The sequence below is a fragment of the Alligator sinensis genome, unplaced genomic scaffold, assembly GCF_000455745.1.
Source record: "Alligator sinensis unplaced genomic scaffold, ASM45574v1 scaffold159_2, whole genome shotgun sequence".
Classification (NCBI taxonomy): domain Eukaryota; kingdom Metazoa; phylum Chordata; order Crocodylia; family Alligatoridae; genus Alligator; species Alligator sinensis.
Genome location: NW_005841992.1, coordinates 1,321,596 through 1,333,580, shown reverse-complemented (window position 1 = coordinate 1,333,580; position 11,985 = coordinate 1,321,596). Strand labels below are relative to the sequence as shown.

The 11,985-nt window shown below is 36.6% G+C and overlaps 1 protein-coding gene across 3 annotated transcripts in view; it reads right to left on the bottom strand.

Annotated features, from left to right (window-relative positions):
* Nucleotides 1-172: 172 nt before the first annotated feature.
* The window catches only part of TENT2 (terminal nucleotidyltransferase 2), a 92,045-nt gene continuing 80,232 nt past the window's right edge, over nucleotides 173-11,985 (bottom strand). For all 3 annotated transcript variants that reach the window (XM_006021419.3, XM_025201381.1, XM_025201380.1), the window contains exons 13-15: nucleotides 9,494-9,585; nucleotides 4,117-4,196; nucleotides 173-1,296 (exon numbers count right to left, since the gene is read on the bottom strand). In XM_006021419.3, the coding sequence (XP_006021481.1) occupies nucleotides 1,222-1,296; nucleotides 4,117-4,196; nucleotides 9,494-9,585 (247 nt within the window). In that variant the 3' untranslated portion in view covers nucleotides 173-1,221. The remainder of the gene's footprint in view (nucleotides 1,297-4,116; nucleotides 4,197-9,493; nucleotides 9,586-11,985) is intronic.

Genomic DNA, 11,985 nt, shown 5'->3' with positions numbered 1-11,985 from the left:
CGGGCTTCCCTCTGCATGCTGACTAGGGTGGGGAGGAAACTCATCGTAGAATCAAGTAAATACGGTATGACTTCAGTATGTTTAAAATAGTGGATTTTCTCCCATAGACAATTATAGAAAACAAGACATTTACAGTATGTTCTATGAAACAACATAAAACAGGGAAAAGAGCTCAATTTTCCATACATAAACTTTATTCCACTGGACACCATACAAAATATTAAACTTAAAAAAAATGAAAATATATGAATTTGACATCAATGATAAGTAACAATTTTAACATGTGATCTTGTCTGCAATAACAAACACATGAGAGGCACAAACTGTGCTACAGCAGTTCTAAAAGAAGTTTCACATGTTTTTTGGAAAAGTTAAAATTTTCAAGATTACTTTTTAAATTTTAAATTTACAGCAGCTGACCAATTTACAAATATTTACACAAAGTCAAAACAAAAACTTGGCTTATTTTAGCAGCTTTATAGCAGCTATCACTACTACTTTGCATATGGAAACAAAACACAAAAAGGTATCTGACCTACTCTGTGCGAATATTATGCGCTTACATGGATTGCTTTGCCACTGATTATTTCAACTGTTTTGTAGTAGCCCTGCTGCTTAAAAATTCCAGTTTGAATTACAGTTCTTGGCATCAAGAACACTATAACAACTAGTGTCTAGTTTTACTGTGATTAATTTACTGTTGTTCCATATAACAGGGAAATAAAAACTGGAAAGTGCCAAGTAGAGCAAAAGTGCATACTGCATTAAGCAGTTGTTAAGCACGGGCTGCTTATCCTCCAAGACATGTGTATTGTGTGCAATGCCTTAAAAATAGTTGGACTCACACATTTGCTAGCTTTTTATTTCTTTATTTTATGTGACTGAATTAACCAATACACAGCTGATGGTAACAACAGATCAATACACTCCATTTCTTTCCTTAGATTTCTGTGGTCTGAAATTTGGGTTGTAATGGTCTCTTCCTCTTATACATGTCACTGATGTAGGCATTTTCAGAAAAAAATGCATCTTTGAATGAAAGGTTGTATTAACAAATGTCATAATAAAATATGCAATCTTTCTTACAAACATTTCCTTAACAAAAACTTGAAAGAGAAAAACACTTCATAAAAAACCATGGGGTAACTGCATCTTGAGTTGTAATATTGTTCTTTATATTTCAGCAGAATCCAATAAGGAGACAATGAAAGAAGTAGCCAGTTATCTTTTCTGTATAGTTGCTCTTAAAGGTAATACACAGTTCAAGTCTTTCTTGTCTCGTAACCTTTGCCATGACTGGGAAAGAAATAAAAATCATATCATTTTAAGAATTAAATAATTCTCTTTTATTTCAACACCTCTTTAACATTAAAAAGGCATAAATACCACAGATACACAGAAATGTTTTTAAACATTTAGTTTTCCTATTACCACCAGTTAATTATTTCTTTAAAAAAAATCCTTCAATGAGAAGAATAAATAATGAGATTGCATGGAATGCTTGGCCAGGCACAAGGATAACCTGTGAAGAACAGGCTATTAATGTAAATGATTAAAGCATTCTAATTTGTCAATATCATTAAGGGTTCTTCACATGTATGATTTGGAAGACACAGGTTGAACATTTGAGGAATAATCCTCTGATATTTCCAAAACGGAAGCAAGTGTCCTTACAATGGGCAATTGTGATCTCATTTTTATACCTTCCCTGCACTCCAGGAAAAGAATGTCAGATGGCATCTTTCAGGCCTGCAGAGACGCAACTCTCTGCGCCTATGCAACGCCAGTTAAAAATTAGAGCCTTGTGAGGTAAACTTTGAACATGAAGAATTGACTTTCCAATGGAATTATGGACCTTGGTCCATTCAGCAACACTACACATCCCAGTTTTATAGGACATTCATAAATATATGCAGCTTTATGAGCAACGAGTTGTGTTTCCTTCTTTTACCTATGCAACATATTAAGCACTTATTAAGCATATATTAAGCATTATAGATTAAGCAATATTAAACATACATTAAGCAATATATGAAGCATTTTACTTTGGAACGGAGTATTTTATTTATGACACCAAACACTTTAGGTGTAGGCTTCACAGCAGTTAACAATTTTACATAATGATTTAAAAATAAAGCAACCCTCCTTTCCCCTCATATTCCAGTAACATTACAAATATTCTCATAATAGAACAGATTTCCAGGACGTTTGTATCAAAAGCCCAGATCATGACAGCTGTTTCACTAGCCTACTTACCTCCACACAGAACTCTAAGTATAGAGAGAGGTGGATATTTACTAGGGCTGTGTGAAGCTTCAGTCACTGACTCAATTTGGCCTGATTCAGTAGCCGAATCTCCGAATCTGAATCAAAGGAGGAGACCTTTTAATCTCTCTGAATTGAATCAGAACGCTCCAAATCGATTTTGAGAGATTCAGAAAGATGCGACTATTCAGACAGACACAGCTTTAAATGTTTTTTCTACATACCACAAGGTAGCAGGCAGCTCATGAATGCTGCGAAGGTGGTGCAGATGAAGTGTCCCACAGGAGCACAGGGAGGTCCCCAGTGCGCTCAGCAGCAGACCCAGAAGTGGACCAGAAGTACTTTCAGTCCACCACCAAGCACATGGGGGGGCGGTAATGGGGGTGGTGCTGCGCTCCTGTGGGATGCTCCATCCACCCCACCATCACCGTGTTCACGAGCCATGCCTGGTACCTCGGGGTGTGTAGAAAAAACATTTAAAAGCGGTGTCTATGGCCGAATCGCTGATTCTCCAAATCAGCATTGAATCTTCAGATTCAGATTCTGCAGAAACGGATCGGGGACAGTGATCCGAACTGAATACGGCCCATTTCACACACCCATAATATTTAGTGTGCCCAACATTGCTTAAATTCAAGTGTAGATTAAAAGTCACAGGGATGTTGTAAAAAAAGAGAGTGCATACCATGCATGTGTTACCCAAACAAATTTCTGTTCCATAGGGTAGAAAGTATGCTAGGTACTTATTCTCCCATTTCATGTGTTTGAAAGGTAACGTTTCAAGTAGAAAATTATTTTTACCACAATTTTGGTGCTTTATATGAAGACCCTCAACTTTGTTTTAATTATTTTCTCCTCATTTGTTTGTTTTTGCATTAATAATATCTGATCTTTTCTTCCTCCTCTTTGAAGAAACTTGACAGAATCTTTAGATAACATGAACACTGATGTCACAATAAGGCCTTAAGTGCAAGCTCCAAATGATAGCAGGGAGGAGAAGTTAATTGGTTGCATGTGAGATCCAGTCCCAGGCACATATACTGCTGGGCATAACTAGTAGGAATTGTGTTGGTGAACTCAGAGCCTGAGCAGTGATACAAGTACTTGAATCCAAACAGATCTTTCACCCAGGACAAGATCTAAAACAAGGAAATAAAGGGTAGGGGATAGGAGGTTTCATGTATTTGGAGGATCAAACCCTTTAATCAAGGTCCAACCTAACTTCCCTGGAGGACAGGAGACTTTGAGCATTCATCATCAACTGGACCAGAGAAGGCTGCCTCTCAGTCATATTTTGTTTCCAATGTTCATGTTCTAGGACTTTGCCAGGGATTTTTCACAAAAAGAGTACCCAATATTTTAAATAAAAAACGTCAATAAAAAAACCTTTAAAAACAAAATACAGGCCGTGTTTACATCATAAAAAGAATAGTATAAGACACAAAGCATTTTCATGTTTTATCAAGTTCCCTGTCGGGTTCCTACATCAAGAACCAGTGAATCCAGATAAATTTGCAAAGTAGTCAGCCTTTTTCCAAACAATAACCAGGAATTTTGGCTGAGATTTCAAAGCTGTGCAATGGATTTAGTTCCCCCTTCTAATTAAAATTTAGAACTTCAAGATAGAAATTGGTATCTAAAATGAAAATTCTCTTCAGTTCTGTCACTTATGTACACACTCATGAGATAGCATTTCTCTCCTATATGCAAGATGAATTCCTATAAAACAGATTATAAGCAAGCATAACCTAGCCACCACTGTACTAGATAAATCCAGTAACCCTCTCTTCTCATTTTTTATTCTAATATCTTTGTAAAAAATGTCTGTAATTATTGATTTGACATTTTTACCTTTAGAAATTCGTCTTTGATAATGTCAAACTTCTGCTTTTCATGCACAGCCCGAGCTGTGTTTGTTCCATCAAAAGGCTCTGCAAGGTTAAATGCAAACGTTAGAAATGATAAAGCCTCTAGCCAGTACTGCATCTTCATCTGTAAGAAGCAGAGGGTGAGTCAACATTGTCACTTTCTCTGAAGGCTTTTAGCAGCTGGCAGCATTTTCCTTCTCTGACATCTGTGTAGGCAACTTTCATATGATAAAAACCATGTTAAACTTTCTTCTGTAGCTGGTAGAGATAATTAGTATTATTCCTTTCTGTGAACAATTTTATAATTTACTGGTTGTGACTAATACTGTACTTAATTTTTCAAATGGTATTTACTTTTAAATATTACTATTTAGTACTCAAAGTATGTGAAGTCCCATCAAAAACAGCATCATTACACATAAAACACAAGAACATATTTTAATACACAGAAATTACTGCATATAGACCTCAGAAAAGTATACTGATATCAGATAGATCATAAACCACTGTCATTATGCAATAACCTTTGAAGCACAATTACACAAAAGAAGAGAGTAGTAAAATAGGGAATTTAGTATAATGACTATGAGATCAAATTTTAAAATATTTTTTAAAAACATTAAAAATATTTTTTTATTCTTACAAACAATCTTTTTACTATTGACAAAGTATGATTTTTATAGTTATTTTTCTACTGGATTAAAATTCAACACAGCTTTAACATTTTGTTGTTGTTGTTGGCATAATCAGTAACTTCAGTAGCATTTCCAAATAGGGGATTCAAAAACACCTGCACTCCTTTTGTTGGCAAGGGGCCACCTTCAACAAAGCAAAGATACTGTGGCAGTATTCAGCTTATGCTGTCTTTTTTTCCCCCAGACTCACTGCAAAACGTGTTTTAGAATCCAGTTCTTTTACATGTTGGAAGAGGTCTACATAAGTACATTAAAGTATTTTCCATACATGCGAGACGTATGACAACCCAAGACTGGAAACCCTGAAGCCAAAATGTACTCTTAAATAGGTTACGCTACTTGCGTCCTTTTTAATGGTTTATGAATCCCTTTTATTTTAGAAGATGTGGCCAGAGCAAACAGTGTTATAAATACATAGTAAATACACAAAATAAAAAAAAGCCTATAAAAAACCCACACATGAATTCAGTATACCACTAGCACACTTTTCATATGCATTTTAACTGAAAAGAAAACCACTGGTAAACATATACTTTTAATTTAGAGCCCAGTCCTACAATACAAATGCAAGCAAATGTTTTACTCAAATCTAGGAGAATTTGCCAATATAGAGATTACAGGACTCTCACTTCAAAGGAATAAAAATATCCAAACTACAAATTTAAATAAACTTAGTACACAATTGATCAGGACAATGGCCCTTATAGCTCTTTGTATGGCAACCTTCATCCTTCAAGAACATTTTTCTAAAAACATCTTTAAAATATTTAAGTAGGTGTTTGCTGGCATACTTGCCAGCACAACATGCCGTTATTTACACTGAATCACAATGCTGGCCATGCAGGGCGCTGACAGGTGTGGAAACAAAACAAAACACAAAACAAAACAGTGCTTTATCAGAAGAGGCATCGCATCATTTTTACCCAGCTCCCCAGCATCTGTATAGCTTGAGCACTTCAGCAGGGTTTTTTGTCACTTTTATGTAATAGGCAATTTAATCAGCTATTAAACACGCTGAAAAAACTGTGCTGAAGCATGTGAGCTATACAGATGCTGGGTGAGCTGGGTCAAATTGATGTGATGACACTTCTGGGCACGCGCTGCATTCAGCACGGGAATGTGCCAAGCTGAAAGTAAACTGCTGGCTCCATCCCCTCCCCCGCCATATCTGTAAGCAGCCTTAAACTATAAGCTTAAAAGCTAGGCACAAAATTTGACATGCTGACTTACTACTACTATAAAATTGCACATGCCGATAACGTGCTATATGTTCAGTGGTATAGTGTTTTCTTTTATTTGTTCCAAATTTGATGTTGATTGATCTGGTAGTACAAGGAACATTTTGCACTATATCCAAGATCAAATAAAGTTTTTTTTTTTTTTTAAAACAACAAATGCGGGGCCGCAAAGCCCCTCAAATTTGTCCAGAAGTACCATCCTACCCCAATACAAAAAAATCAACTCACTTCTTCCCTATACTGTTTGTTGTCATTTATTATTAGATTAAATAATGAAACTGTTCACCTGTCAAAAAAAAACAAACAAACAAACAAAAAAACCCTTACCCCTAGAGAGTGGGCCAAGAGAATTTTGTAAGATTACTTATTGCAATATTTTAACTGACATACTTTAGGGTTAAGTGTCACTTAATGTTTTCTAAAGGAAAACTGCAGCATAACATAAAATAAAAAAATGCAGCATAAATTGTTTTACTCGCTAAAGTAAATAAAAAACAGCAGCAGTAAAATGCAATCCTAATAATTTGCTCATTCAGACTAGGACTAAAGGGATCCAACTTTCCAATTAGGAAATGAGAAACCAGAAAGTTTCAAGTTTTGTAGAGTTATTCTTAAGAGAAAAACTCACAACTGGATTAAATACTTATGGAAGCAAGGCAAATTAGTAGTCTCTCCATATTGGGCACAGTGTTGAATCCTGTACAGACTTTCCAGAACAACTCTACCAAGGACTTTCGATCCAGTTATTTCCCCTCCTGGCTCTTCTTGAACATTGAGAGCATGCTATTTTGTAATCTGTGAAAAGCTGGATTGGACTGAAACGTAAATGGTTAATTAAGAGTCAGGTCTCTTGAGCTGGATAACAGGACAAGCATGAATTAGTACTAATAATTTCCTATATAAATATTGCAAGGGTAATTTTCCTGACTGTCCAAAAAGGGATAGAAAATGCAACTCAAAGCTGTGCTATTTTGGGGCTCAGCAGTGTCCTTGAAATGAACATATTACATATTTAAAATGACCATTTCTGTAACCATCTGAAGGTCTTAAAGGTTAGGAGGGAAAAACAGTCCAATTATTTAAAAGGTGCTAGATGTCTTCTTGTATTATAAAAATTATGCCATTCTGATAGCCGTCTTCAGTTATTTGAAGTTTTAAAAAAGTGTATTGACAAAAGGGAGACATCCTATATAACTCCTCCATTAAAGTACGTTACTTAGGTTGCAAAGTCAAGCACTCTGTAAATGCCAGAGTTAAGGTTGCCTACGCAACCTTAATTTGATCCTCTTGCGCATCTTCCTTATGATGCAGCCATTAATTCTATGATCATATGCTATTTTCTCTACAGGATGCCTGCATAATTCAGCACACAAGAGAAAAGGATACTGAAAAAATAGCTATTCAATATTGTGTCTTTCCCTCATTGTTCATATTCTCATGCCTTATTTACTTGACACTATTCACACCATGCTCAAAAACAGAATTGTAAAGTTTCCTATGAGCTTTGCTAAGACATTTGCCTCCTTAGTATTCAAAGTGTTTCAAAATGTAGCATTTTTCTTCTAAGCACCTTTAAGAAAAAAGTAACTTCCCCTTTTACAGATATAAAGCAGGGTACACCAACATTAAGATTTTAAAAATCCACAATTTTGGGGTACACAATTGAAGGCACCAGACTACTAATTATATAAGTTTTAAGCACAGCTCCCATTGCCTCCAGTTGTAGCTATGAGAGTTCAGCACTTTTACAATTCAGCTCCCAGCATCTTGCTGCTGGGCAGCTGGAAAATAAGAAACATACAATCAGGATATAGACAAGCATGCTCTTTTGTCACTTTAAAAAAAGGGAGCTGCTGTTCCAGAATGCTCAGGGTTGTAACTACATTATTTTCACGAATCTTCAGCAATAAGTTAGCTAAATTGCCCTAACTTTGACCCTGGATGAAAGCAGGTTAAAGCTGGGGCACTTACGCTATACCTGTATTAAGACAGAATAATACAGATGCAGCAGCTATGCCAAACACAGCTTCTGTATCCCTTGATTGTGATGAAGTTGTTACCTCCATCGACTCCCTTAATGACCAACTATAAAAAAAAGATTAGTTCAAGCAACCTGCCTACCACCACACAGAACTCTGTAGCAAAGATAGAGATAAAATTTAATTCTTTAGGACAGCATTCAGCGATAACAGCAAGACGTTTTTCCTCTTCCCAATATTACTTACTTCATTCCCTTCCCACCCCACCTCCTAATTTCTGCAACAAATTGGGCAGAAACCATGTAGTTGTCCACAAATACAAGATGAAAGTCATCCTTTTATATCCAATAGTTTTAAGAAGTCAGGATAAGACTAAAACCAAAACTGTTTAGGTTAATAGTACTGTGTCAAGTGGTTTTTAAAGCTCCCAAGAAAGCCAGGAGCTGATATGACAGTATACTAAAAAAATCAATCTAGGATAGGAAAAAAAACAACCAAAAACCAAAAAAAACCAACAATGATTATATAATTAAAGAATATTTTACTTGAGTAATGCTAATGGAATGACCTTTGCACCAGTTATCAGGCTCCATTTACTTGAAAGTCAATCAATGGCTGTATGAGAGGCCTGAAAGGAGCAAGTTTCCCATTATGGTTGTTATTCCCATATTTCCTGAGGCACAGAGATATACCATGGCAACAATGGGCCTTTACTGGTCTATGAAAAACATACCGATTAAAAAGGGAATAAAAACTGAATGAAGAAGAGGACAGTCGTCTCCGCTGGCTTTGACTAAATCATAAATGCCACTTGAAATACAAGACCTAGGTTCTTGCTTTGCCAATTTTTAAGTCTCTGCTCCAAAAAACCGATGCTAATAAAATATTTTTCTCTAACCTCCTCCTTGGAAATCTGTACATCATTTTGGCTAAAACTTTTAAAAAGAATTAGCCAGCATGGAAAATTTCAGCCCAGTTCAGCAAAGATCTAAGCAACTGGAAAAGGGTCTTAGAAAGGGAAGTGTTGAGCTATGTTAACGCTAGGTAGTGGGTCTAGCCAGCCCTGCCTATGATGCACATATACTGCATGCAAAATGTAAAATGAGCACAGTCATGACAAAAATGTTATGTTAAGTGAGGCATGAGATAGTATATCATGATGGTTAACTACTCAAAGGAGACAAACAAAACAATGAGGACAGGATCTTCCAATCAACTAAAATATTTTCATTGTTGTCCCATGATAATTTGTTCCATGGGTATAAGAATAATATCTTTACCATGGGAAGACCAACTTTTCCAATGATAATGTCAAGAGAATATTACATATATGCACATATTATACAAAGCATCGAGGTAAAAGATAAGCAAAGCCTGTAAGTGATGGTTAAGGTTAGATCAAAAGGTATATATGGAACTAAAAATTACAGTGCAGCTTCACATTTTACCTTCTACACAAATGAATTTGTTTCTCCATTCAATACCGTCAGGTCTTGGAATAGCTTTGGCTTCACGAACTGAAATCATCTGACTGCTCCAGCTAAAGAAAAATGAAATAATTTGCAGATATTTTTAATTAAGGTTGCTTTTGATGTATTGACATATGATCACATATAAAGGTGCTCAAAATCTGCATATGTAATTATGACTTGGAAACTGCAGAGAACAGTACTTCAGAGTGGTAATGCATTAGGATAGCAATATATTACTAGCTTTTAGGTACACAGTAATGGAGATCAGTACTGTCAGTTCACAATTTTGAGGAGTACAGGGACAAGAAGGGGACGCAACAAGAGAAAGGGAAAAATTCACAAAGAAATTAGGAAAATATTTCAGAAATAAAGAACAATTCAACAGACATCATAAATTGGTGACCAAATCATTTTATTAAGAATGTAATTCCGATTAATAAGGGTGTCAAGATCTAGCTTCAAAAGAAAAATGCAATTTGAACCTTAATGGGGAACAGTCTCTTAAAATTCCAGTATAAGAAAACTAAAGTGACTAATACAGGGTAAGATGAGCAGACGAAGGGAAAAAAAGGAAGTTAACTCAATCATTGTAAAATTATCCTGCTTTTAAAACAAAATCTAGTAAAATTAATTTCCGCTCTGAGACCATAATTAAACCTTCTGTAGAGCTTTTATAAAGTTCATCAAAAAAGTTTAGGAAATCCCTAAACTTTTGATTGTTTAAAATTGTAACCTTAACATCACATTAATACAAGTGTTGATATTTAAAGTGTGTGTTTTTTTCAAAGGGAAACTACTTATTTCACTGCAAAATTCCACATCTTTTTTAATAATAAAAAATGTATCCAATTATAGAGCTGCATAGTTCAACAGAAGCACAAATCAAATTTATGGCAGACATTATAGACTAGTTAGATCCCCTTGTATGGGCCCAATCTGTGGTGGCCAAAGTCCTGATCTGCAGCTCCATGATCTTAAAGCCAATTCTACATGACTGGTCTCTAGCCACTCTACAGTACATTAGAAGGCAATGGTACAGATTACACAGTAAACTACTATTTCATCCCCTACTGTGCTAAGAATCAGCAGAGGTTGGGTGCGTGTACAACATCTTAGCTAGGTTGCCCCTTAAGCACCAACTGTAATCACCAGATGGTTGGATTAACTGACTTTATGGACCCTTGCCATAGCCTACTAGTATGAATGAATGGAAGCAAAAGAGAATATGGCATAACACTGATTCTTACATGGGCCTATAAGTAATATGGACTTTAAATTTGGGGAAATTCTGTAGACTGTGAGCAAGCCTCAGCTGGTGTGGATTCTACTGAGATATTTTCCATATAACTTTATGTAAAACTGTAGTAAAAATACATTTTTTTCCAATTAAGTCTGGAGTCAAGTCATGAATGAAACATTAAATATTCAGATATTCAGACATTCAAGTTGAGGGTATATTCTTTGCTACAACAGAAAATGTAAATTTTATTCTACCAAAACTTGGAATAGCTTGTTGGAAGGGCTATGGGATACAGCAACCAAACACAACATTTATCTGGAATACATCAACTAACCTACATTTCTACCCATATTTAAACCTCTCTCAACTGGTCTGTTCCTATGCAATAGCAACAGTACAAAACAGTACAAAATGACAAATATTTCTACCATTCAAGTGGAGTAAAAATACTTTTAGCTTCTATGCCCCATGTTCTTATAGCAACATACTTTTGTAGTTTTTTATCCAGATAGATAGATAGATTGGAGGAGGGTTTCAGATGCATGGAGCTTAGTGGTTAGAGTACCATAAGCAAGCTTCTACTATAGTTCAAGCAGGGCTGTCCAACTTAGTGGCCAAGGGGCAACACCCAAAGCAGGCCATACAATAGTGGGGTCACAATAGTGTAACCCAAGGGTCTTCTGTGGCCAGCCCCTCCCTGCAGCACAGCACATGTGGATAGTTACCCCACCACTCCACTGTTTGAGGCAGCCCACTCTCCCCTCAAGTACTACATGGCATATGTGGGAGTCCCCTTCTACCATTCTACCACACATGCATATATGGTCAGGCCCCCCATGTCTGTGGGAGGGTGCCCCCAACCACTCCACTGTGCATGCACATGGGAACTCCCCTCCACCCACTCCCTCCCCCAGCTTACCAGCCATAGGCTTTCAGGCTGCACCAGGCTTCAGGCTCCTGTGCACTGCCCAGTAAGACAGGAGCAAAAAGTGGAAACCAGAAAAGCCTAGAGTCCCTTGCTCCTACTACAGCCAGAGTAATAGAGGGAACAGCAGCTGGGTGGGAGCCTGGGGCCTGCAGATTAACCACTTGCAGGCTACAATGCAGCCCACAGGCTGCCAGTTGGGACAGCCCTGTTCTAGAGAATACAAATGAAAAGGAAGAAGCAGTACTACAGTCCGCCATTAAGCTCATCCCAGCTTGTCTATAAGATTTAAAAAAATCAGGC